Source organism: Amborella trichopoda, chromosome 12 (genome assembly GCF_054954075.1).
Source record: "Amborella trichopoda isolate Santa Cruz 75 chromosome 12, AtrichopodaSantaCruz75HAP2 v2.0, whole genome shotgun sequence".
NCBI classification, from domain to species: Eukaryota; Viridiplantae; Streptophyta; class Magnoliopsida; order Amborellales; family Amborellaceae; genus Amborella; species Amborella trichopoda.
The window spans coordinates 47,529,717-47,556,838 of NC_142347.1; the positions used below are offsets into that span (position 1 = coordinate 47,529,717).

Consider the following 27,122-nt stretch of genomic DNA (forward strand, 5'->3'; position numbering starts at 1 on the left):
AATTGCAATAATCTAAGATGTGTTTTGATCTGAAAACCCAAGATCCAAATTCATGGATCTAAAGCAAAAATGAAATTGCAATAATCTAGGATTTGTTTTGAGTAACCTCAAACCATTGAAAATCAGGGGCTGACACATGCAACTCACTACAAACTTTTCAGATTATTGGGGAAGTATGGTACATGAGCATGTGAAATCTATGGTCATACGAGTCATCACCATCCGATTAATGGTTGGACACTCAAATACGGAGACGAAAACACTGGAATTCCAGTCGCGCTGTAATATCCATTTATTACCGTCAACATTTTGATTGGGCAGTGATACCCACATATTTCACTTACATGCTCATGTGAATCCTTTTGTTGCTTTCATAACAGCTCAACGGTCCATTTAGAGTGTGAGAGAGAGAGAGAGAAAGAGGGGGAAAGCGAGCTTGTTTTTAGTGAGAGAGAGAGAGAGTCAGGGGGCTTGTTTGTAGAGAGGGAGAGAGCCCCCTTTATCAGAGAGAGAACTTTGTCGTTCATGAAAGAAGCGTGCAGCCGTATAACTTCTCTGTGTACAGTGATTTCAATGGGTATTCTCTGATTTCATGACAATAAATGGTGTGATTTCTTCTATGTAGTGAAATTCTGACATGTGTTCGTCTGTTTCTCTCTCTAGTTAGTTCATGGCTATGAATTCTTTCTTTCCAATGCCCATTAATGCAATGGGAACTGCGGTGTTTCAGAAACCCATTTCTGCTTCTCCATATTCGGCCACAGTTTCAAGAGGTGTGTTATTTTTTAGTCCGTGCTTACCCATTTCTCTAGCTCTTTCCACCTTTCTCTCTATATCTATCTATATATCTTGGGTTAATTTTTGTGGTATTTTTTAGTGAGGTTTTTGAATTTCATTTGGATTTTTTTTCTATATGATTTTAGCTTCACATGGGGAAGAAGTGGACTTCAATACATTGATATAAATGGTTTTTTTTGCCAACTAAGATTCTGATGTTTCCCTGGTTTACGAAATATTATGTGCCTGATTTTTTTTTTATGATATTTACCTGATAGTGATATTTTTTCAAGAACTTGTTATATTTCTTTCTTCAGCTTTAACCTGTTTTAATTTTAAATAATGACACATGGGTAATCATCCGGAATTTTATATAGTGATTTTACTTCCTCTTAAATTCGAATTATAGTATTCATCCCTTGCCTAGGTAAAGGGGCATGATGGTGGTTGTGTTAGGTAGGCAACCAACCTAAAATTTTGTCAAAACTCATCATGAATCCGGATAAATATAGAATACTATAATTGGCCTTCAGGAGAGCATCACGGACAACCACGATTCATGTAGCCGACCCCAATTGATTGGGAAAAGAAATGATGATGTTTGATTATTATTATTTTTTAGTTTCCAAAGAATTTTAATTATTGGAGTTCCTTCAATTATTGATTTCTTCGGCTTTGTAGGTCATATGCTTATTTTATTGGAAAATTATGCCCCTAAGTAATTCATTTATACACCTATCAGCTTCGTTACATGATTTATTCATATAGGTAGATATAGGATCTATGGAGCAATTACTTAGAAGTATATATATATATATATATATATATATATATATATAGCCCTCTCGATGGGATCCCCCCCCCCGACGGCTCGTCTTCCTCTTCCTGAGATTCTACCCGATTCGCTTGACTCCCTAGGAGAGCGGATCGATCTATAGGCTCCTTAAAATATTGTTCTATGTGTGATTTATTGGCTACTATATATATATATATATATATATATATATATATATATATATATATATATATATATAAAGTACTTGCAACTTTAAGGGAACTTAAACTTCTACTTATCAGAAAGAGAGACTATTCATTAGTCTGCTAAAACTCAAAGGTGGCTTAATGACCATATGAAATTTTATTTTAAGCTCAATGGATGGCTGTAAGCGCAAGCTCTAAGGGAAAGTTAGAATGAACAAAGTGCTTTGGCTGACAAGCAAAGAAAACATTTGTAGAGTTGGTCATCATCATCCTTAGAGTATTTTCCCAAACTATCTGGGGTTGGCCACATCAATCCTGGTTCGTCATTCTGCTCTATCAAGACTATACCCTCAGTGAGGTCATAAGTCCCAATATCTTTTCGTAATACTTCCAACCATGTCCTTTTGCGTCTACCCCTTGCCCTTTTTTAGCCTTCCACTTGAGTTGGTATAATTCGTCAATTAACTGATTAGATAATATGCTTGAATGCATGCACTATTGAGTCTTAAGAATGTAGATGTAGTTGTTGAATATTAGCTTCTTTGTAATTATCAAGAACAATGTTTGAAAACAAGGATGTGGGCTTGGACATGCCAGGGCCCCAAACCCAAGTCAGACAACAACTCAGCTGAGTCAGAGGTTCTACATGGCTGAGTCTTTGGATAAAAGACATAAGGGGTCCAGGAATCGGTGGGACCTGCCCAAGTTTCAGTCTTTTCATCCAGAGCAGGAACACGGCCAGGTCCAAGTGTTTCGGATGAGTCCGAGAGGAGTCACTGGTTATGTTACCACTGATTAAGAAAGAAGGTTGCCTCTGGTTCAAAAATACAAATGCATTGTGGAGTGGAGGAAGCCAGTGAGATGATCATTGATGGTCTAACATCTATGTTATGAAATGTCCATTAGCGAAGGTTGAACTAATCATAGAGTGGTTTATTGCAAAAAATTCGAAGTCATTAAATATAGCATTGGAAAATAAAATCTTCCAATTCTTTACTTTTACATTTGTAAATCGGTGTGAATTATGGTTGCCTCTCCTTTCAACTGTTGATGCTTTCTGATTATTGGGTTTCTTTTATACAAAATTCCTCTACTATACATGTCCTAAATATTGTTATACCTTGGATAACTGCTGTTTGGATTGTATTTTTCACCTTTGCCTGTTCGAAGATTGCTTTAATATCATCTTGAATCTTACAGGATGCTCTACACCAGTTCAATCAAGAAAGCAAACCATGGGTATATTTTGTCGGAAGCACATCATATGGTCAACAAGATGTCAATTAGGTCATAACGGGAGAAGCATTGCGAATACTGCTATGCATGGGAAACACTGCCAACATGAGCGTTGGAATGCCACTTCAGGACATGCATTTGGGTCAGAGCCAGAAATTATTCATTCTAGAAGTGCTTGGGAGTGCATACAAAATGTTTATGATGTTTTTTACCGCTTTACTCGTCCCCACACTATGATGGGCACCGTAAGTTTTGAGACTTGATTTTATGTTCTTGATCAACCATGAAGCTTCACTATCCTCACCAAGTTGGTCTGATTGTTGAATTCCTCTTCCAATTAGCTAAAGAAAAGTATGCTATAACCCAATGGGCTATGGAAAAGTAGAACTATTATCTGTAAGGGTCTTCGCCATCCAATAAAATGGATAGTGAGCGAGTGGGATCCACCACAACATGGCAAGACCATGTGTGGTTTACACTGCCCATCCCATCTGGTGATTATCCTCAGGGATTCGACAGTCCATTTGGGCATAAATTACAATAGTTTCTCGAGCTTGCAGATTATTAGAGTGTTTTTATATGAAGGATCAATAATGGCTTGTCTAAAATGATTTGTTTGGAGCAGGCGATAGGGATAATATCAGTATCTCTTCTAGCAGTTGAAAGCAGGTCTGATTTGTCGTTACCTTTTTTATCTGGACTCTTGAAGGTAATGCATTAACTAAAATTCTCTAACTGAAATTTGTCTATACCATGAACCAAATATTTCTTCCAGAAATGCAACTTCGTGGATAAATTATGAGGATTTCTTTGCAGGCTCTAGTGCCTGCCCTTTTCATGAATGTTTATATTGTGGGGCTAAATCAACTGTACGATGTAGAAATTGACAAGGTAATCCATGCACTGTACCTCTGCACTATGTGTTGCCTTCATATTTATTTCTTGTTTGCAATTTGTTCTGCCTCTAATTTGTTTGACAGCAACTACTACTAGCTGCTAATTTTTTTCATAGCTGTTCGCTTTGAGAAATCATAATAAAGAAGTAACTTTTTTTTTTTTTTCAGGTTAACAAGCCAAATCTTCCTCTTGCCTCAGGGGAATATTCTGTGGAGATGAGCATTTTGATTATTGGAGCCTGTGCTTTTATGGTACTAGATTAAGAGACACATTTAGTGATACTATATATGGTCTTGACTCAATTATGTTGATGTCTTAGTGGATTTTGTTTCAATTAATGAAAATTGCTTGAAGTGGCATCCTTTCAAGCATTTGTGTGAATTTTCTGTGGAAAAAGGAACTTTGGACTGGCCATACCAATCTTAGTAATGTTAGCGTACATCATGAATATGAATTAAGAAACAAGTCGGAGACTGGATTAGGATAAATTAACCATATACTCATGGAAAGAAAAAAATCTATCCAAATCAAATTGGCAAGAGATTGCCTTCTCTTTGGGGAAACCATTTAAGTCATATTTTCTTTTTCCATCTCACTCTTAGTAGTGGTGTTATTCTAATACTCGTAAGTAGTCAAAGGCATTAGGTGAGCCTGAGATTCGGAGGAGGCTAGGCATTTGGCATCTTGCATTTTTAATTTTATTATTTTTCAAAAATTGTTTGGGAATTTTGAAAGGTTTTCTCAATTAGCATGGACCACTAAAGCAATTTAATTCCTCAGATCAATAGAATATTGATGCAGATCAGTTTGGTACTTGCTTTGATAGGTAAGAATTACTCACAGATTGAACCAACCAATTTGCCGAAACAGTTGCCTTCCTTTGACAGATTGACTTGCTGTCCAAACAAATCTAATGATCAATTGGGCTTACATGAGGAAATGAGACAAATAAAATATTTATACAAAGTAATGGTGCCACGGATATAACTTTTGAATTAGATGATTTAATGATTTGTTCTGAGTCTATTATATAATGGATGAATTGAGTCTATTGTATGGCAGCAGGTATATGTTATGTCTTTCAGGTCTACAATTTCTCGATATATGCTATTCATATTGTACAATGTCTTTCTCATTATTGACATTATTCACTTTATCTCAACGGATAGTATTTATTCCTAAATAAGTGGAAAATTTTCTTGTGGCCCTTATGCAGAGTTTTGCAATGGGATGGATGGTTGGTTCCTGGCCATTATTTTTGGCCCTTTTCATCAGCTTTCTGCTTGGAACTGCGTATTCAATTGATGTAAGCTTCACCTCTGGCTCATAAATCATGTGTAATATGACAGTTCTCAGAAACATAGCCATTGATATTTTGGTCATATGGTGAGGCAATACACTACTAGTTGCAATTAGTGTTTTTCTTCTTCAATGTTAAGATATCATTGTATGCTGGTCTTAGTAATTATCTTTTAGTACAATTAAGCCCAAGATGAATAAAGACCAAAGTAGCTCTCATAAGCCAAATGAATGAAATATCCCGGCACTCGGAGATATATTTCATATAGACATAGTAATGCAGCCTGTCATTGTGACATTTGAAAACATGATTTTAAATCATGCGAATGTTAGTATGCTATAATGACATGGACTATGGATGCTAGAGTTCATTGGGGTCATTGCCATTTGACAAAATAATGGTTGGTGATATAGATAGCAAGACCCACCATTCAAGTCATGTTGTGTTCTGGTGGTTCCACTCTCTCTTAGAGGTGTCCATCATTTGATTGGATGATTATGGCCCACATGGACTGTGGTTTTCTGGAGTCCATCATTAATAATAAATTTCCATATTGATGTATAATCCCCCGCCACCCCCCCCCCCCCCCCCCTCTTCCCTTTTACTCTGTCAGGTACCATTTCTGAGATGGAAGAGATTTGCTATGGTTGCGGCCATGTGTATCCTGGCAGTGAGAGCAGTCATTGTGCAGCTTGCATTTTTTCTTCACATGCAGGTTTTTTTTTCATGAGCATATCTTCTTATTTATCTTCTTGTTGTGACGTTATAGAAATTCGTAGCCTTTTTTGGAGATGTTAGCTTTTTGTTACATAATAATTTGGTGTCATAAGTCTCTTATAGCAAATTTCATCTTTATAAGTATCTGAAGTTCTAACCTAATGAATTTCCAGACTTTTGTTTTCGGAAGACCGGCAGTTTTTTCGAGGTCTTTAATATTTGCAACAGCATTCATGAGCTTCTTTTCAGTTGTCATAGCACTGTTTAAGGTAAACTTATTAAACATGCCTTGCCTAATGAGTCTGCAATCTGATATTTTGATGCTTGATCTCTGGTATATGAGGTTGGATGTATATTGATGATGACATAGACAACTATGGAAAATAAAGAATAAGCAAAGGAATGTAAAATATCTATTAATTGAATGGGCTTGGATCAAGATGGTAGAGGCTGGGTTTTCGTAGCACAACATCTCAAGTTCCATTCCTATGTAACCTTGTCAAAAGAAAGAGTAAAAATAACATAGTTGACAAGGAATCAAAAGAAAAAGCAAAATTCATGAACTTAAAAGACTTTTAAAGAAGGAAAAGAAACTAAAGATCCATGAACAAACAAAAACTGTTGAAATGAAAGTGAAAACTGAAAATAAAGTAAAAGATAGGAAATATTGAACTCTACTTAAGGAGGTAATATAAATAGATTAAGAAGCAAAAACTGGCAAAGGAGAAAATTAATGAAAATCGACCATAAAAAATGAATATCGAATGGCCCATTTAACCATTTGTTTCATTGAATCAATCTGATCAGGATATACCTGATATTGATGGGGATCGGATATTTGGCATTAAATCCTTCAGTGTACGTCTAGGTCAAAAACGGGTAAGTGCATAGTACATGCATTCTTATCACTTTGTGAGATATATATTTTACCATTCTCTTGACCTATACTAAGATTTATTGGCTGTAATTTCCATGGAGCAGGTTTTTTGGATGTGTATATATCTATTGCTGATGGCATATGGTACTGCCATAGTGCTAGGAGCCACGTCTTCTTGCACTTGGAGCAAACTTGTGACCGTACGTCTTTACAACTTGCCTTTATTAGTAATTGAATTTATCTAACGAACGGAGGCTTGCATTTTTTACTTGAGCCTAAGGAGCACAATTTTCTATTTATTTAGTTGTTTTCTATCATTTCTTTCCTTTTTTTGGATGCCTTTATTTTTTTTGGAATTTGTGAACATGGGTGGACATTGAATATGTTGTTTACCGGCACCAGTCTTCTTATCTTATTTATTGGTGACTTTAACCATTTTTCTCCTTTTTCAGACATGGAATATGTTGCTTGGTTACACTATATTCTACCTGTCTTATTTATTGGTGTGAACCATTTTTCTCTTTTTGTTGGACATCCATGTTGTTCATGCTTATACTTTGTCACAGGTGTTGGGTCATGGTGCCCTAGCATCAACTCTTTGGCATCGGGCCCAATCTATCGATTTCAACACTAAAGTCTCCATTGCATCATTTTACATGTTCATTTGGAAGGTAAAACTTTAATGTATTTGCAATTTGTTTTGTATTGGTTTTTAGACATCTTAAATGAAAACATGCGTGTTTTTTTCATCATTGCAGCTCTTTTATGCGGAATACTTGTTAATCCCACTTGTGAGATGATTGTGGAGGATGCTGGTTGAAAAATGAATTCCAACATTGTTTGTAGTTTTTGTACATATAATATTGTTTGTAGTTTGTTAATATGGAACTCTTTGTGGAGCTTGAATCAGTAGCTTTGAACATGGCATTCTAGGTCATGTTGGCCCTAGCATTATTGAGTTTTGAGTTAGTAGTGTCTAACCAGTATCTTGATGCCCATTAATGGAGATTTTTTTTCTGGAGTGTTTTGTATCACAAGGGAGTAAAAAGCCTGGCCTTGCCCCTAAGCACTACGTTACACTTGTCATCTCTTCCTTATTATGGATTCCAATTACCATAAGACAATCACTTTAATAATCTAAATGGAAAGATTAGATAGATATTTTTTTATTTTAAAACCTTAAATTTGAATTCACAAGAGAACATCAATAAAAAGGACAAAGCATATATAAGGTTGATACCTTAAAGTGTAGAGCATATATAAGGTTGATACCTTAGTGTAGAATTAAGGTGCACCTCTAAAATCCTACGAAAGAAGTTATTTTGATGTTGAAGAAACATCAAATTGATCATCTCGACATTGTGAGGTATCTATATGCAAAAAAAAACTGGAGATTTTAAGTCCAAAAAATAGTACATCATGCAACACATTATCTAGATCGTCTATTTTCAAAATTTCCATGCATTTATATATCTGTTTGATTTGAACCATTTTTTGAGTTTAAAAATTTTATAATTAGAGATAAATATAGATTCTCGCACCATCCTAAGAATTTTCAATACAAAAATTGTTTCTCATCACAAAGTTTGGAGGTGCAACTTATTGTGATCAAGTTTGCAACCTTATGCAAAGTACATCATTGTAAAAACTATAAAATATGAAAATCAAAATGCAGTACTCCAAAATATTCAATATTTCCCTTCGTTCCTTCTTGTGAATCCTCTTTTTCTACTTATTTCCTCAATAAAACCACCATTTGATCTCTTGTTTTCTACTTAGTTTTCCTCTATATATTCATTCAAATGCTACACCGCTTACTACTTGTCATCTAACTCTAACGTGACAGGAACAATGAGTAATGACATACAGTGATGGGTGATGGCCAAAATGAGTGAGTGAATTTATAATTCATGATGATCCCTCTAAACAAAGCACATTTTTATCACCAAACATCTATGGTATTAGGAAGACTTCAGTCGCGAAGCTTATTCCGAATCTCTCTTGCATTAAGAACTCATTGGTCACGAAGCTTATTCCGAAGATGTTTTTTATTTGCATTCCTGACTTTTTGAAAGAGTTATGTTTCTACCGGTGCTCAAAAAATCGAACCGGCTTCGGAAACCGGCCAAGGGCTGCTCTCGAGTAACTAGTAAATGGGCATGTTATACTGGCTTAATTGGGCAAGTTCTTGCCGGTCAAAAAAGTGTTCAATTTTTTTAAAAAAAATATGAAAAAAATATTTAAAATATGATTAAACAAAGCACATCCAAATGAAATTGAAAATTAGTAAAAAAAATAGAATTTTGAAAATCAATTTGTGCCCAGGGGTGTTTTTGAATTTTTTCAAAAATATGGGAAAAATGTAAAAATAAATATTCATGGCCAAACACTTTCCAACCATCATCAAAATGGAAAAAAAAAAAAAACATTTCAAAACACATTACAAACGAATCTTTTATTTTATAAGGAGTTTATATAAATTTTTTTGATGTTTTTTTTAAATATCTGGTCGGATACACCCAATCACAGAACCGATCTAACCGACCAGTTCGCAGTTGAACCGCGCGATATTGCAATCACTGTTTTCTAGCAGAAGCATGACTGTTTTGCTAATAGTTGAGGCACACCGAATCTTCTTATTTGTCTAGTTACTCAGCGTTGGAATCCAGCCTCTAAATTTTAGAAAAAAATATTGCGGCCTGCTATTAGTCATGTATTTTTCCGTTTCCAAGGGTAGGATCGGCATCTCAAATTCATGCTTGTCTAGGGTGAACTTCCCAACAGCTACTTCACCAAAAAAAAAAAAAAAATCCTAATATCATTATAATTGTGTAATGCCCTGCGGCATAGAAGATCTATGCTTCTCTTACCATCCAGCCATCCAATTTTGTTCAAGCGAGCCACTCACCATTTGATTTTAGATCTGACGCTTCGTGGTATTTTATTTTTAATTTTTTATACAAATTGTATGAATATGAAATTTGTTACGTGCCATCTGCTCATTGGGGTGCACATACAAAAACTTATTTTTTGATAAAATATAATGATCAAAATACCCTTTCAAATTTTCAAGAGTATTTTGGTCATTTTATTTTATTGAGATTTTTTTATATTTTTTACATATACGTGTTTAATAGAGGATCGGACACCCAAGATTTGGTATCAAAATATTTTATAGAAAAAATTTAAAAATAAAATAGTGTAGAGACGTGACATTGTGATTAGGGTCATCTGAGCTCCTCCATTTGGAATGGACAAATATAGAGAAGTATATAAGTTTTATGTTGTAGGAAAAGCATAAAAAGCTTGCTCTTTCTATAAAATAGAAATCTATCGAATTCCATCTAATATTTGAAATATTTAACCACACTTCTTTATATAATTTCAGTAGCTCAACATTTATTTGATCAAATTTCAAATAACCCATCAAATGATATATCAAAATGAGTTTTGAAATTTATTAAATTACCCCTTGTTAAATTGCTAAACTTTCATGCATATTTTGACATACTTTTTTTTTTGACAAATGTTCAAACTTTTATTGATCTCTAGAAACCAATTACAATATCAAAAATAACCAAAGCCACCCCCGTGTCCCCCTTTGCTAATACATCAGCTAAAGAATTAGCTTCACGATAAACATGAGAAAAAGAAACCATGAGAGAGAGAGAGATATCCATAACCCCATGCCAAAGTGAACGCAGCTCCCAAGGCACCCGCAGCTCCCTATTGCACCACTTTACTACATTCAAGGTGTCGCCTTCGATCTAACAGAATATCCACAATTCATCTCCTTGAAAATCTTCAACCCATGGTACACTGCATTAGTTCAGTCTTATTAGCAGTAGCACAACCAATGGGACCAGTAAAAGAAAAAATAATATTACCTCCTCTATTTCTGAGCACCCCACCAATTACCATCAAAGTTAAGCTTCAAAGTACCTGCAAGCGGTGGTGCCCAAAATGATTTGGGATGACAACTCCTACCTCTAAGCAAAAAGAGATTGCTGAGATTTGAAAAAACATCAATCTTAGTCACTCCTCCCTTCCTTAATGGCTAAAAACCATGACCAAATCATCGATTTAATTACATAAATTAAGCCATTCAAAGAAAGGGAGACATCCTCAAATATTCTTCTATTTCTTTCCTTCCAAACTTCCCATAGAATAATTCCATAAAGTTATAGCGCCTTTTAGCAAAAGAGGGACCGACAGTTGAGATACGATCCCGTCCACCTCCGATGGAAGAGTCAAACACATGTTTACCAACCCAAAAAACCAATACTAAATTTGACTAGTAAAAGGACAATGGATCAGCAAATTACCAACTGACTCACCATCTGCTTTGCATAGAAGGCATACATTGGGGAGAATCTTACTTCTTTTGATTAGATTATCGGTTGTTAAGATTTTGTTCATTGAGGCTAACCAAATAAAAACCTGAACCTAGCCCATTTCCATATTTTGGTTATTTGGGGACACGACCACGGCCATCGATCATTAAAAAGGAGGTCGTAATACGACTTTACAGTGAAGAGACCATCACTTTCCAACACCCAGACCATCTCATCTACAGCCTCTGGAGAGACATAGACCTCATTAAGCAATTTCATCAAAGTACACCACTTCTCAAACCGCAAATCATTAACTCTGTTATAAATCAAAGGAATAATCCAAAACTAAGTAGCTCCTCTTCTCTCGATCACACACAGACCTTAACGTCTTGCATTATAACCACGTCAAATAACTCCGAGCAGATAGATTTAAGAGGGTATCCCGCAGCCCAAATCTGATGCCAAAAAGAAATTGAGGCTCCACTTCCGAACGACCATCTACAGAAACTGGCAACAATTAGTCTACAACTAGCAATGTTCCTCCAGAGATGCGAAGTTTTTCCATGTTCCCTTTTCCCTAGCTAAAGACCCAACCAATCAATACCATATTTCGGAATGAGAACCTGATACCAGAGTTGATCTCTAAAGTGAATACTGCGCCACCACCATTTGCACAACAGTTCTTGATTGACCAAATTGATTTTCCTAATGCCCAAACCTCCATCATTTTTTGGTGTGCACACCCTATCCCACCTTAGCAAATGAAACTTATGCTGCTCATTGCTAGATCCCCACAAAAAGTCTCTCATCATCTTCGCAATCTTTTGAACTATTACTGCCGGCATTTGGATAAGAGACATCTGATAAATAGGGAGGTTGGCAAGACAAGCTTTTAAAATAGTCATCCTACCACCCAACGAGAGATACTTTGGTTTCCATAAATCCAACTTAGCTTGCACTCTCTCCAATACCCTATCCCAGACTACAATTGGAAACCTAAAGTCAGAAATCGGTATGCCCAAATATAGAATGGGGAGAGAATCCACGTTGCAATCTAACACCCTTGCCAAATCATCCACCACTGAACCACTACAATTAATCCCTACAATCGATGACATATGAAAATTCACTTTAAACCCGATAGAGACCTCACAGATATCCAAAAACAACGTCACCTTCTCCACTTGTAAATGATCTGCATCGTAGAAAATAAGGTGTAATAATCCTAAAATTTCAAAAAAAAAAAAAAAATAAACTTTTAAATAAGTGATGGTTCGTATGAGCATGATGGTCCTTAGGGACCATCACTACTTTCAAAAGCTTTTACCTGGTTTAAGCTTTTGCTTGCTGCCTTGCCACGTCCTTTAGTGGACGTGGTTTTCATATGATAAAAGCGGACTTTTAACACGATACCTCATACTTTTGCTTGCTGCCTTGCCACGTCCTTTAGTGGACGTGGTTTTCATATGATAAAAGCAGACTTTTAACGCGATACCTCATACATGAGGAGGTGTTTAAAAGAAATTAAATAAGACGATAGGTAAGACGTCGCCTAAAAACTTCTTTCTCGCTCTTCCTCTTACAAACACAGTGAGCTCCTCTCTCTAGTCGAATTTTTATCGGAAGCTCCCTCTCAAATATTTTAGGTAAGTGACTTCATTATCTTGAAAAATAATCTGTTCTTTTTAAAAATGAAATGAAATAATTATTTCTGCTTATTATTATGAATTTTAGGCGCGATAAATTTTATGCGCAAGCGACCTCATTATTTTGAAAATAATCTTTTTAATAAAATTATGATATTAGAAATTTTAAATGCTGTAAATTCTTAGAAATAAATTTATTTATTTATTTTTCTTGTCTATTGTTAGAAAAATTTAGAAATAAAATTGTTAGAAATAAATGTGATAGTTCTGCTTTTACTAAAATTGTGAGATTTCTTTCTACTGTTTTTTAATATTTAAACATTGTAAAATTCATGTGCAAATGATTGCCTTATTATCTGAAAACTGATATTTTTGCAATTGATTATAGCATTGTCTGTGAAATGTTTATTTGCGAGTTGACATCCTATAAATTGTGATAATTCCGTATTCTTGAATTTCTATAAGAGTTTTTCTATACATTGGCAATTATGCTAGAATGTCTTTACGAACTGCTACCTTTCTAAATTTGAACCCAAAATATTTGATTGGTTATTTTTGAAATGTTATTGAAAGTGACTGTTATTAATGGTTTCAGTGAAATTCATATTAATGATTTCAGTGATATGTTGAGTACATGATATTGCTACTTTCGAATGTTTAAAGAGATTTAGAAATACTTTAAGTATGCAAGAGGACTCATCTGGTTCGTCGGTGAGGTATAAGTGGACCTATCTGGGACGCCGGTAGGGATTAAGTGGACTCATCCGGTACGCCGGTGAGGTATAAGTGGACCTATCTGGGACGTCGATAGGGATTAAGTGGACCCATCAGGACGATGATGGGGTATATAGGTGACCTACTTGAGACGCCAGTAGGGTATTTTGTGAAATCCTTTGAATTATGCACTGCCGTTAAAATGTATATGCATGTCAATTATTCGGATTATACTTGATTATGCATTTTTGAAAGTGAAACTGTTAATGCATTTCTGTTAATAGATCTCCTTTTTGAAAATATGGATATCTTTCAATTATGATTCTTTTTAGGATTATGATGATTACTTACTGAGTAGCCAAACTCATCAAATTATGGTAAACATTTTTTCAAGATAACTGCGGTTTCATTTTGAGTGCTCGTCAGGATCAACTTTGGAAGATACTGTAGTTGCGCTTAAACTTTCTTTTGTTACTTTGTAAGAATTCGCCACTGTAAATTTGTCCTATCAATGAGATGTATATATGTTTTGATTGTCACATCTTAAGAATATCAGTATTGTAAATTCTTGGGGCGTGACATAAGGGTATCATCTGCATATTGAAGATGGGAAATAATAAGATCAAAATTAGCCACAGCAAACCCATAAAAATGGTCAGCCCTTTCAACGTTATTTTAACATCAAGCTAAAACACTCCGCGTAAATAGTAAAAAAGAACCGGGATAGAGGGTCCCCTTGACGAAGACCTCTAGATGCCTAGAAGAAATCAATAGGGCTACCTTTAAACAACATGAAAAAATGAGCAGAGGACAGACATCAAAAAATCCAACTACACCACCTGTCTCCAAACCCCATACATTTCAAATCTCGAATAAAATCCGTCATTCCACACGATCATAGGCCTTCTCCATATCTAACTTCAACAAAATACCAGGCTTCCGATTGAGCACTCTAGAATGGATGCATTCTTGAGCAATAAGAATACTATATGTAATCTGTCTGTCTTTGATAAAGGCCGATTGGTTTGCCGATATCACCAAAGATAAGACAGTTTTGAGTCGCTTAGCTAAAACCTTCGCCAAAATCTTATAGAGACTGGTAAGAAGACAAATAGGGCGAATATCAGAAAGACACGAAATGACAGCCTTCTTTGGGATTAGCGTCAAAAAAATGGATTTCACCCCTTTGAAAATGTCACTCTTAATCATAAAGCCCCGAACAAACTCCAGAAGCTCCAACTTTACCAGATCCCAAAACTTATGAAAAAATGAGAGAAGGAAGCCATATGGACCAAGGGCTTTATCTCCCGGTATAGAAAAAACCATCTTCTTTAACTATTCCAACGAAATGTCACGTTCCAAATAAATTCTTAAACGTCTGGAAGAGTTTTAAAAGGCACTCTATTAAAGGAGGGGATAAAGTTAACTTCTTTGGAAAAGGCTCGCTTAAAATGGCTGCGGACAGCTCCTTTCATAGCATTATCATCATCCACATCTATCCTCAAGGATAGATAAACTCGAGATATCATTCTGCCTTTTCCTGACACTTGCAATAACATGGAAATACTTCGTGTTAAGATCCCCTTCTTTCAACCACTTTGAACGTGACCTTTGGTGCCTATAGATCTCATCTGACCTTAGAAGTTCCTCTAGTTCTTTTACCTTTTGACACCTAAGAACCACAATCTGCTCAGACAACACTCCATTGTCTTGAACGTTAAGATCAAATATCTCTAAATTAGCGAGAGCAAAATCGATCTTTCTCCTAATGTCCACCCTATTTTCCTTCTTCCAAACCAACAATTTGTGTTTGACATTTAAGAGTTTTTTGTGCAATTGGTAATCGACAGTACCTTCCTCAATAGTATTAATCCATGTACCCTTTATCAACTCCACTACCTCTTTTTCAAGCAACCAACAAGCCTCCATACGGAAAGGCTTCAGACCACTTTCTAACCGACTAAAGGTCAACAAAATTGGGCAATGGTCTGAAGGTACCCTAGGCAGAGCTTTGACATAGGTCAAAGGGTAGACTTCCGCCCACTCCGGTGAAACCAAAAACTTGTCTAATTTGGACATGGCCAAATTAGAGAGACTGTTATTTGACCAAGTAAATTTGGCACCTAAAATAGGCAGATCCATCAAAGAGTTATCAACAATGTAACCATTAAACATTCTCATAGTGGAATTGATAGGAGGGGCTGATAAGCTTTCGTCTGGCCAACGAATAAGGTTGAAATCTCCTCTAATAACCACAAGAAAAGAAAAAGAACGAATTACAACATTCAATTCGTTAATAAAAGGTTCTTTCAAAGCAGCCAAGCAATGACCATAAACATTTAACAACCCCCAAGAAAACCTCGCTAAATATCCCTGAAAATCCAACAAAATAAAGTGATCCCTTGCAATGATACCAAATTAACCAAAACAAGAGGGTCCTACAGAACCCACAACCCACCTGATGCTCCCACCACATTTATACCACAAAAACCAACAGCAGAATGACCCCAAACCTATCTGGCCCCGATAACACTAGGACTAGGGAGCTTAGTCCCTTGCAAAACAAGAACTACTGGATTGTATTTGAAAACCAAAAATTTGACATCCCTCTTCCTATTTAGATGTCCTAAACCCCTAACATTCCATGACAAGAAATTCATTAAAAATGGGGGTTAAAAGAAAAGGAGGCAGAACCTGGTCCATGAAGGCCTCCCTGAGCACCAACCTTGTTGGGGAAGACCACACCTGAGTCATCAACCGACAAGCTAAGGGAGGTGGAATCCTCCGAGGGTTTAGATGGGTCACGAAATGCCAACGACCTGGAACTAAGATCCTGCGCCGATCACGAGCTCTAATTCTCACTGAAGAATGTGTACCTGTCCTCGGCTCCATCATCTTCTTCCCTGTTTTCTCTTTCAGGGACCTTGAGGAAACTGAATTCCTATTCACCGTTGTATCGAACACATTTGGAGTCACCCAAAAATCTATTGGCAACTTCCCACTAATCATATCTCTTTGAACTGCAAGACATGATCTTCTGCGAGCCTTAACCTCCTCCATAACCACTGATAAAGGAACGCCTTCCATCCCCATGTCTTCCACCAATTTAGCAATCATGGAATCTTCCACCTGCAAAGAGGCATCCTCCGCCAACTGGGGAACCGTCTTTGACAGTGAAAATTTTAAAGACTCATCGACCTTCGAAGATCCACCATCTGCCGTCACCAAGTTTGTGGCAACCAACAACCGTGGTGCGCATAGGATTATCATTGAAAGTGGTTGAGGCTCCATGACATTCTCATCTTCAACAGAATTTTCACATGTGACCAAGGCTCCCACAGACGAATCAGCCACAACAGGGGGAAAGGCTGTGGCGCTATCTCTCCCACAAACGAATCAACAACAACAGGGAGAATAGGTAGAGATGCCAACTCTCCCACAACTTCATCATCTTCAATCACTACTAAAGCCAGCAGATCAATCTGTAACGGGTCAAACCTCGTTCTCGAGTCACACAAACCTCTAAGCACTGCAACACGAGTAGGAAGGGGATACATCTTGAACTGAAGAACCACCACCAGAAGGAAAATATGGACCAAGGACCCACCCCCACGACAATGCTTTGTACTAGAAAGAACTAGAAGCAGGAAAGCCACCATCGCAAAAACCTTGGGCAAGGATTTCTCAGAAGGCAGATCAGCAAGAAACGACATGTTGCTTCTTTCGCCTGACATACTTCCCTATTAAATATAGCGCATATACATATGAATGCTATGTGAACTTCCTTACAACATAAATGTGTAAGGACTTCTTTTAACATTTAATTTTGGGAAATTTGTACAAATGCCAATCAGAGTTTAACTATTTAAAATTATGATGTAATTTCAAAATGGGATTGTCTACAAAGAGACCATTTATTTTTTGTATATGGAGGTCATAATTATTCACACTCATTAGATGTCACATTGGATGGTTTGGGGTGAGTCATGAAGTTTGAAAAAATATTTTTTTATTGGAACTTTGTATATATTCAATGACACTCTTACAACCACCAATTTTCAAATTTAAGAGACAAAAATGATTGTACAAAAGATAAAGGGTGCAGTTGGCATACAGATGCATATGTAGCTGTAGAGGTAAGGTGCACCTTCAAATTTTATGATGGTATCAAATTTTGATGTACAATGTTCTTAGGATTATCTCAAAATCTATTTTTATATCTAATTATAAAATTTTAAGTTTAAAGAATAGTTAAAATTAAGTAGATCTATAATCATATAAAAATCTTGAAAATGGACGATGTAAATAATATGTTGTAAAATGCACTATTTTTTAGACTTAAAAATATTTTTATTTTTCGTGGTCATACATATAGATATCGAGACGATCAATCAAAGGGTTTTTCAACATTAAAACTACCTTGTTCGATAGATTTTTGACGTGCATCCGTAGTTTTACATATAAAGTTGCAACCTTATATAAACTTTTTTCAACGATAAAAGGCATTGTTATAGACAATCCCATTTAGTAATTATTAAGTAACTCCCAAAATTTTAAATTGAAAAAATCCTCCTAGGTTTTCTTGGCCTTGGGAGTAAAAACAAACTATGCTACTGAGCGAACATCATATGCATGCTTTTCGAGTTATTCTTAAAAGTGAACAAGGGCATACTCGGAATTATTTATCTTCGCACGCTCGAAAATGCTATACGTGCAAAGAGGGGGTTTCCGCATGGTATATGAAATTAGGGTTTTGGGATTCACCACTTCAGTTTCACCAGCAGCCGCGTGGGAAGCAGAAGGCCAGAAGCTCAACCCAAAATGGTACTCCTCTCTCTCTCTCTCTCTCTCTCTCTCTCTCTCTCTCTCTCTCTCTCTCTCTAAAATATCTCTCTCTGAAAACGGAGCCATGTGACCATCTCATACCTCTTCTCTCTCTCTCTAGAACGGAGCTATGGAAATATCCTATGCTTCTCTCTCTCTAAAATGGGGCTATGTACCATTTGTCTCTCTCTCTCTCTAAAATGGGGCTATGGTACTTTCGATGCCTCTCTATCTATCTATCTAAAACAGTGTGTTGAACATCTTATGCCTCTCTCTCGCTCTAAAATAAGGCTCTATGGACTTCCTATGCCTCTCTGCATCGATCTGAAAATGGAGCTATATGATTTTCTCTAGGTTTCAGCAGTTCTGCTTTGATACTCACCCCTGTAATTTTTGGGATTTAAGCTTCTGATTCCAGTATTTTTGAAGTTTTATATGACTTTTTATTTGGGGACTGGGGTTTTTATTTTTTTCCATATAGGGTTAAGGTTTAGCTCGTAATTATTTATTGTAACTGTGGTTTATAAATATAGACTTGTATTTAAAATCTCTTGCATGCTCTGTTTTGTTTTCAGCATAGACATTGGTATTCTTTTAATCTGTTTCTCTACTTCTACGCCTGGCTTATGACTTGTTTTTATCAATTTTTCTCTATATTGTAGCCTTCCCATAAGACTTTCATGATCAAGAAGAAGCTTGCCAAGAAGATGAGGCAAAACAGGCCCATTCCGCATTGGATCAGGATGAGGACTGACAATACGATAAGGCAAGCTTATGTTTCCCCTCACCTCCAGCTGTTTTATTGTATTTTATTAGCTTTAGTCGCTTTCAGTGAAATATATTTTTTTGGTTATAACTAAGTAAGTTAATGACAAAGATGATTAAAGCTTTGTGATCCATGTTATCGAGTAGTTGGAATGTTGCAGACAAGAAAGTTGTCTAGTTTGGACTTTGATTCTACTCTTCTAAAAGTAACATCAGTTCTCACAATTCGTCTCCATCTTCCAAAACTACTGGAAATGTTTCAAAAAAAGTATCCAATGCATGTGCCATTTCGTGTATTGCCTGATAATAGGCATTTATAGTCTCCTTTTCCTTGTGTTGGAGACCTAGCCCATCTAGAGTATTTTTGGATTGGATTATATCACCCCTTCTTATTTTATTCTTGCGGCATTATATCCTTGCTCTTTTTTTTTTCTCTTGTACTTTATTTTCTGTTATGAATCAAAGTGAGCTCTACCTATAGAAAAACTAGATGTTTCAATCGTGTATTGGAAAACTAAAAAATAAATATCAAACATATTAACATATATCATGAACCCATGATCTGTTCCCATACAGCTGACAGTGGGTGAGATGTCATTTATTTATTTGTATTTTATATTGATAATAGATAGCATTTTTAGTGCATTTGTCCTGCAAACCTTGTTCAATATACATACATGCATGCATGCATGCATATACACACACATACGTGTGTGTAAGCACATGACGTTTGATTTTGGTGGTTAGTTAACATAGTTTTCTTTGTTTTTCATTATGCATTAGTGGAGTGGATGTGGAGAACTCAAGTTATAAAATTAGTAAGTAAATATTAAAATGGAGGAATGCTTGGGTAGGAGAACTGTCGACCAACTAAAAAGCAACTTTGTAAATTAATTTTGAATTATTACCAACACTTGCAATTGTTGGATTCTATCCAACTTACAGATAAGGAGGAGGTTCAGTGAGGTCTGCAAAAAAGCAGCTGTCTCTGAGGCCCCTTAAACCGTCTATTACCTTAATAATGAACTATGTTTTCCTTCAACACTTCTCAAATAAAATGTATCTTTCTTAAGCAAGCTGTCCACTAGGACATGTTATTGATGGTGTTAATGATGTGGATACTGTCCATTGGAACCTGGGATGCAAAGAGATCTCCCCCTTTCGTTACCTTGTGTCTACAACATGGTTTGATTCGACCATGATTTGCTTGATAATATTCAAAGAGTGAAGGCCCAATTTTGTGTTGAAACCATCAAATGTTTCAAGTTTTAATGAAGTATACAAGTAACTTACCCAGCCAGATCGTAGTTGAGGAGGGCATACTAGTTGTTGGGAAGACAATTTGAAACTTGAGGCATGTGAATGAGGCTTAGGGAAAGAAATCGAAATTGGACTTTGATATTTGGGATATACAGTAGACTCCAATGAAAAAAATCAATGAAAAAGGCTGCAAGTGTTTCCGATATATTATATTGAAGTTGGGATGCAAATAAACGGTCCTTTAAATTTTGAATCTTTTTTTGATAAAGTTATTACATCAGTTCACTTTTGCAGTGCTTCAAAAATTGCCTGTCCAACTCGGGCCTGAGTTGGAATATATTGGTAGGCTGGTGATTCTAGGACAAAAAACTTCGGAATTGTTGAGTCTCCAATTTTTTAGTATCCGTAATGTTTTGTTAAATATAGCCTTGCCTGACTTTGGAGTCGCCCATGTTGGGCCGTGCAAATTGGAATAGGACTCTTCACATTTAAAGCTTGATGCACTATTTTTTAAACATTGGATTGTACTTTTGCTTATTAGGCAACATGCCAATTAATTTACATGTTAGTGGAGCACTGGTTTGTGAAATAATTCTTTTAGTTAAAATTAAATGGATGGCTACAATCTGCCTTCTTTATGTGGAAACCTATCTCCGTCCTTGCCCACTTGGGTGGGATTTATGTTATTGCCATCCTAGCCCATTGGTACGACAGGATTGTACACTTCCGTGCCGTCTGTTATGCAATCTATAGTGAATAAAACCGTGTTGCAAGCCAAAGATTTGCATTTATAAAAGAAATTTATTAAAAGAACAAATAGGATATTGTTTTAAACTTTGGAGGGGCATTTGAAAGCTTTCTTGTTATGTAGCCAGCCCCAAATAATTGGGAAAAGGCTTTGATGATGATGATGATGATGATGATACTTGAAGTTCGGGTGAGGTTTGTAAAAGGCGCCCCCCTTATACTGTAAATGTAAGGCACGTGTCTAAAATTTGCTTGGAGGTGTAGTTTTGGTGTTGGAATCCTTAGGGGCCGGAAAATCTATTTTTATCCCTAGCTATTAAATTTAAAAATTAGAAAAATTTAACGGATCAACCAGATCAATAAATACTTGAAAATCTTGAAAATAGATGGTGTAGATAATTTGTTGTATGATGCATTATTTTTTAGGAATTGACAATTTGTTTTTTCTATATATCCTTACATCTCGACGCTGAGATGATTGATTGGAGGGTTCACCTGAGATGATTGGAGGGTTCACCTTGAATGGTATAAGGTTGCAACCCTGTAAAAACTGAGGCTGAATCTATTTTTTATTGGTTTTTTTTATTTTTTCCTTTTTACTTCAATTCATTTAATTGGTATCAAAAGATTGTGCATTGAATGGCTCCATCTCTGAGTCAACAGTGGTGTGCTCATCTCAATGGCACGCTGTCTGCCGCTTGGAGCCTAAAGAAGACCCTAGCCAGTCCGAAGATTGCTTGAAATCTTCTTTTTTGATTTTGGGCCACAATAGCTGGCAACACTTGACCTTTTTTTCACTTTCAATAACAAACATTTGGTACAACAGGATTGTACACTTCCGCGCCTTCTATTATGCAATCTATAGTGAATAAAACCATGTTGCAAGCCAAAGATTTGCATTTATAAAAGAAATTTATTAAAAGAACAAATAGGATATTGTTTTAAACTTTGGAGTGGCATTAGAAAGCGTTCTTGTTATGCAGCCAGCCCCAAATAATTGGGAAAAGGCTTTGATGATGATACTTGAAGTTCGCGTGAGGTTTGTAAAAGGTGCCCCCCTTATACTGTAAATGTAAGGCGCACCTCTAAAATTTGGTTGGAGGTGTAGTTTTGGAGTTGGAATCCTTATGGGCTGGAAAATCTATTTTTATCCCTAGTTATTAAATTTTAAAATTAAAAAAATTTAATGGATCAAGCAGATCAATAAATACTTGAAAATCTTGAAAATAGATGGTGCAAATAATTTGTTATATGACGCATTATTTTTAGGAATTGAAATTTTGTTTTTTCTATATATCCTTACATCTCGAGGCTGAGATGATTGATTGGAGGGTTCACCAATGTCAGAATATTCTCCTCTAGAGGATTTTTGAGGTGCACCTTAAAAAAGAAAGTATTCTCTTCTAGAGTATTTTGAGGTACACCTTACTTGAATGGTATAAGGTGGCAACCCTGTAAAAACTTTGAGGCTGAATCCATTTTTTATTGGTTTTTTGGATTTTTCCCCTTTTACTTCAATTCATTTAATTGGTATCAAGAGATTGTGCATTGAATGTCTCCATCTCTGAGTCAACAGTGGTGTGCTCATCTCAATGGCACACTGTCGGCCGCTTGGAGCCTAAAGAAGACCCTAGCCAGTCCGAAGATTGCTTGAAATCTTCTTTTTTGATTTTGGGCCACAATAGCTGCCAACACTTGGCCTTTTTTCACTTTCAATAACAAACATTTGGTACGACAGGATTGTACACTTCCGCGCCTTCCGTTACCCATTCTATAGTGAATAAAACCATGTTGCAAGCCAAAGATTTGCATTTATAAAAGAAATTTATTAAAAGAACAAATAAGATATTGTTTTAAACTTTGGAGTGGCATTAGAAAGCGTTCTTGTTATACAGCCAGCCCCGAATAATTGGGAAAAGGCTTTAATGATGATACTTGAAGTTCGGGTGAGGTTTGTAAAAGGTGCCCCCCCTTATACGGTAAATGTAAGGCGCACCTCTAAAATTTGCTTGGAGGTGTAGTTTTGGTGTTGGAATCCTTATGAGCCGGAAAATCTATTTTTATCCCTAGTTATTAAATTTAAAAATTAAAAAGTTTAACGGATCAAGCAAATCAATAAATACTTGAAAATCTTGAGAATAGATGGTGCCAGCCCCAAATAATTGGAAAAAAGCTTTGATGATGATGATGATGATACTTGAAGTTCGGGTGAGGTTTGTAAAAGGTGTCCCCCCTTATACTGTAAATGCGCACCTCTAAAATTTGCTTGGAGGTGTAGTTTTGGTGTTGGAATCCATATGAGCCGGAAAATCTATTTTTATCCCTAGTTATTAAATTTAAAAATTAAATAGTTTAACGGATCAAGCAAATCAATAAATACTTGAAAATCTTGAGAATAGATGGTGCAGATAATTTGTTATATGATGCATTATTTTTAGGAATTGAAAATTTGTTTTTTCTATATATTCTTACATCTCGATGCTGAAATGATTGATCGGAGGGTTCACCAATGTCAGAATATTCTCCTCTAGGGGATTTTTGAGGTGCACCTTTAAAAAAAAAGTACTCTCATCTAAAGGATTTTGAGGTATACCTTACTTGAATGGTATAAGGTTGCAACCCTGTAAAAACTTTGAGGCTAAATTTATTTTTTATTGGTTTTTTGGATTTTTTCCTTTTAACTTCAATTCATTTAATTGGGTATCAAGAGATTGTGTATCGAATGGCTCCATCTCTGAGTCAACAGTGGTGTGCTCATCTCAATGGCACGCTGTCTGCCGCTTGGAGCCTAAAGAAGACCCTAGCCAGTCCGAAGATTGCTTGAAATCTTCTTTTTTGATTTTGGGCCACAATAGCTGGCAACACTTGACCTTTTTTTTCACTTTCAATAACAAAAAAAATTACGCTTGGCATTGCTCTAGTGCAAGGTCAGTATTGGATGAAAGTGTCCGTTTTTGGTTTATTCATGTTCTAACTAATGAATTCTGTTTTGCTTATTATATATCTAAATCAACATGACTGCATATAGCTCTTCGTTGACTGAATAAAAGAGAACAGATATCCCAAAAGGACATGACTGATGAAAGAATAGATTGCCCAAAGATTTTCAAGTGGAAGACTCAAAAAGGGCAAAGGGAAGGCCCAAAAGCATATGATTGGATGTAGTGAGAAAAGATATGGGGACTTGTGGCCTCACGTATGGTATAGCCCTTGATAGAGGAGAATGGTGGATCAAGATTCATGTAGCCGACTCCAAATAGTTGAAAAAAAGCTTTCGTGATGATGATGATGATACTTGAAGTTCGGGTGAGGTTTGTAGAAGGCGGCCGCCTTATACTGTAGAAGTAAGGCGCACCTCTAAAAATATATTTTTATACATAGTTATGAAATTTAAAATTTCAAAAATGTTACGGATGATTCAGATATATAAACACTTGAAAATCATGAAAATAGATGGTGCAGATAACTTGTTACAAGACGCATTATATTTAGGAATTGAAATTTTGTTTATTCTATATATTCTTACTTCTTGAGGCTGAGATGATCAATTGGAGGGTTCACAAATGTCAGCGTATTCTCCTCAAGAGGATTTTTTAGGTGCACCTAAAAAAAAAATAATACTCTCTTCTAGAGGATTTTGAGGTGCGCCTTACTTGAATAGTACAAGGTTGCAACCCTATATAAACTTTGAGGCTTAATCTATTTTTTATTGGTTTTTTGGATTTTTCCCTTTTACTTCGATTCATTTAATTGGTATCATGAGATTGTGTATTGATGACTCCATCTCTGAGTCAACAGTGGTGTGCTCATCTCAATGGTGCGCTGTCTGGTGCTTGGAGTCTAAAGAAAATCCTAGCCAGTCCGAAGATTGCTTGAAATCTTCTTTTTTGATTTTGGGCCACAATAACTGGCAACACTTTGAGGATTTTGAGGTGCGACTTAAAAAAAATATTTACTCTCTTCTAGAGGATTTTGAAGTGCACCTTACTTGAAGTAAGGTTGCAACCCTATATAAACTTTGAGGCTTAATCTATTTTTTATTGGTGTTTTGGATTTTTCCCTTTATTTTGATTTATTTAATTGGTATCAGGAGATTGTGTATTGATGGCTCCATCTATGAGTCAACGGTGGTGTGCTCATCTCAATGGCACCCTATCTGTTGCTTGGAGCCTAAAGAAAGCCCTAGCCAGTCCGAAGATTGCTTGAAATCTTCTATTTTGATTTTGGGCCACAATAGCTGGCAACACTTGACCTTTTTTTACACTTTCCATAAAATATTTTTTGTGCGTGGCATTGTTCAAGGTCAGTATTAGATGAAAATGTGCATTTTGGTTTATTCATGTTCTAACTAATGAATTCATTTTTGCTTTTTGTTTATCTAAATTTTCATGATTGCATATAACTCTGCATTGACTGAATAAAAGAGAACAGGTTTCCGTGGATCGAGTTTGTATGTGCTTTGAAGTTTTGTTTGTCTTGACTTGAATTTCCTACGGCTTTGGACCTTATGGCCAAGCCTGTGAATGGATTTACTTGGGGGATTTACTTGGGTGACTTCCAACAACAGTAGTAGAACAATTTCTGTCATTGCATACTAATCCTATTAGTTTCTACTGTTGCTACAATCTTCGTCAGTTTTTGTAGTTGATTTTTGCCTTTACCTTATATTCTAGAACCCAATTGAGGACAAAAGCTGAATTTGGAGTTCGCATTTGAGGCCTTTTGTGCTTATGTTTCCTTTATATGAGTTGGTGGTGTCATTCCATGATATCTCAGATGTAATTTGGAAGTTCAACCTTGGTTTCTGAATCCAACATTTACCTTCTTGTTTGATGTTAGTGAATTTGTTGGCTCTTGTAACAGGTACAATGCTAAACGCAGGCACTGGCGCAGAACAAAGCTTGGATTTTGAGAGTGAATTTGGGTTTCATTGTTGATGCTTGTGTCCAATATTTTCACTCATGAGACACCATTATGTATCTTTTTATTTGGTTGAGGATTTCATGATGCAACTGCAATATTATGGCAGCTTTGGATTCTGGTCATTTTCTGTTGGGAATTGTCAAGAACCATATCAGGATTTTTGTTAGAAAAATTCTCGAGTAATTGCAGAAATTTCCATGCTAGTTACAACTTACAAGTAAATAGACTTTCGGAGCTTTGGGCCATATTTGACACAGATCAAGACTAGAAAGTTTTGAATGAATGTTAAGCTTCAATTGTGTTCTCTATTCTTTCTGATTGTTTTGATACCCAGGATTAAATTAATATATATTTTAGAGCACGGTTACTATGGGTTTCCCTGAAAATTGGAGTCACAAAACTAGTTCTAGGTCTAGGTTGGAGTTTTACCCCAGAAAGTAAATAAACATTTTGCTCCCAGGCAAGTAGAATATCTTTTAGCTATATTTTTATGGAGAACCAAAAAATAATATATTTTATAGGTTTAACAAAAAAACGAGCTTCAATATATAGTATATACCAATGGTTTAAAAAGCGAACCGGTGACTCGGATTGGGCACCTTCAAAATCGATTTGGATCAGTGAATTGGCGATCTAGATCGGGACTAGGGTGAATCGGTCAGAATAAAGCTTTAAAAAAATTTGAAAAAATTATTAAAATTTATTATAAATATTGTTTTTTAAGAATTCAATAAAAAATGGGGGTATTTCATTAAAAATTTTCATTTCTTTGCATGAATATGCGAATATTGATATGTTCTTTCTCTGCATGAATTACTATTTATCATTTAATTTACATCACACAGAAAGATAAACATAGAATTATCATGGAATAAGTATATCAACATATATGGATTATAATAAAGCATACAATTAGTAACATACGATCTAAAAATAAAATGACAGATGATGTTCTTTTTCTTCTTGGTCAAGCTGGTGTCATTGAATGAATTCGTTTGACAATTCATTGATTCGATTTAAAAACGAATCATCGATATTAGTAGGAGTCTGACTATATCCAAATCCCTGAGTATTAGTGTTCTGTTGTCCCAATCCAAAGTCCTTGAAGCTTGTTCATCTTTCAT

At 35.9% G+C, this 27,122-nt stretch overlaps 2 protein-coding genes across 3 annotated transcripts; both read left to right on the top strand.

Annotated features, from left to right (window-relative positions):
- Positions 1–530: 530 nt before the first annotated feature.
- On the top strand, positions 531–7,819 carry LOC18435574 (putative homogentisate phytyltransferase 1, chloroplastic). Of its 2 annotated transcripts, XM_011625542.3 has the most exons (13): positions 531–577; positions 664–773; positions 2,959–3,239; positions 3,620–3,703; positions 3,811–3,885; positions 4,059–4,142; positions 5,108–5,197; positions 5,805–5,906; positions 6,082–6,177; positions 6,716–6,787; positions 6,890–6,985; positions 7,352–7,456; positions 7,544–7,819. In XM_011625542.3, the coding sequence occupies exons 2-13, from the start codon at positions 671–673 to the stop codon at positions 7,583–7,585; spliced, it is 1,230 nt and encodes a 409-aa protein (XP_011623844.1). In that variant the 5' UTR covers positions 531–577; positions 664–670; the 3' UTR covers positions 7,586–7,819. The 2 variants fall into 2 exon arrangements, with proteins under 2 accessions (XP_011623844.1, XP_006845680.2); XM_006845617.4 differs by having other exon boundaries at positions 531–773.
- Positions 7,820–18,244: 10,425 nt separating this feature from the next.
- On the top strand, positions 18,245–26,304 carry LOC105420742 (large ribosomal subunit protein eL39x). The gene is made up of 3 exons (XM_011625544.3): positions 18,245–18,303; positions 18,966–19,069; positions 25,939–26,304. Exons 1-3 carry the CDS (start codon positions 18,301–18,303, stop codon positions 25,985–25,987), a joined length of 156 nt encoding a protein of 51 aa, XP_011623846.1. The 5' UTR covers positions 18,245–18,300; the 3' UTR covers positions 25,988–26,304.
- Positions 26,305–27,122: the final 818 nt, after the last annotated feature.

Coding starts and splice junctions, on each gene's coding strand:
- LOC18435574 (XM_006845617.4), top strand. CDS start 671: ATGGCTATGAATTCTTTCTTTCCAATGCCCATTAATGCAATGGGAACT. Junction 3,240..3,619: donor CCCACACTATGATGGGCACC/GTAAGTTTTGAG, acceptor TGTTTGGAGCAG/GCGATAGGGATAATATCAGT. Junction 5,907..6,081: donor CATTTTTTCTTCACATGCAG/GTTTTTTTTTCA, acceptor ATGAATTTCCAG/ACTTTTGTTTTCGGAAGACC.
- LOC105420742 (XM_011625544.3), top strand. Junction 19,070..25,938: donor AGGACTGACAATACGATAAG/GCAAGCTTATGT, acceptor CTCTTGTAACAG/GTACAATGCTAAACGCAGGC.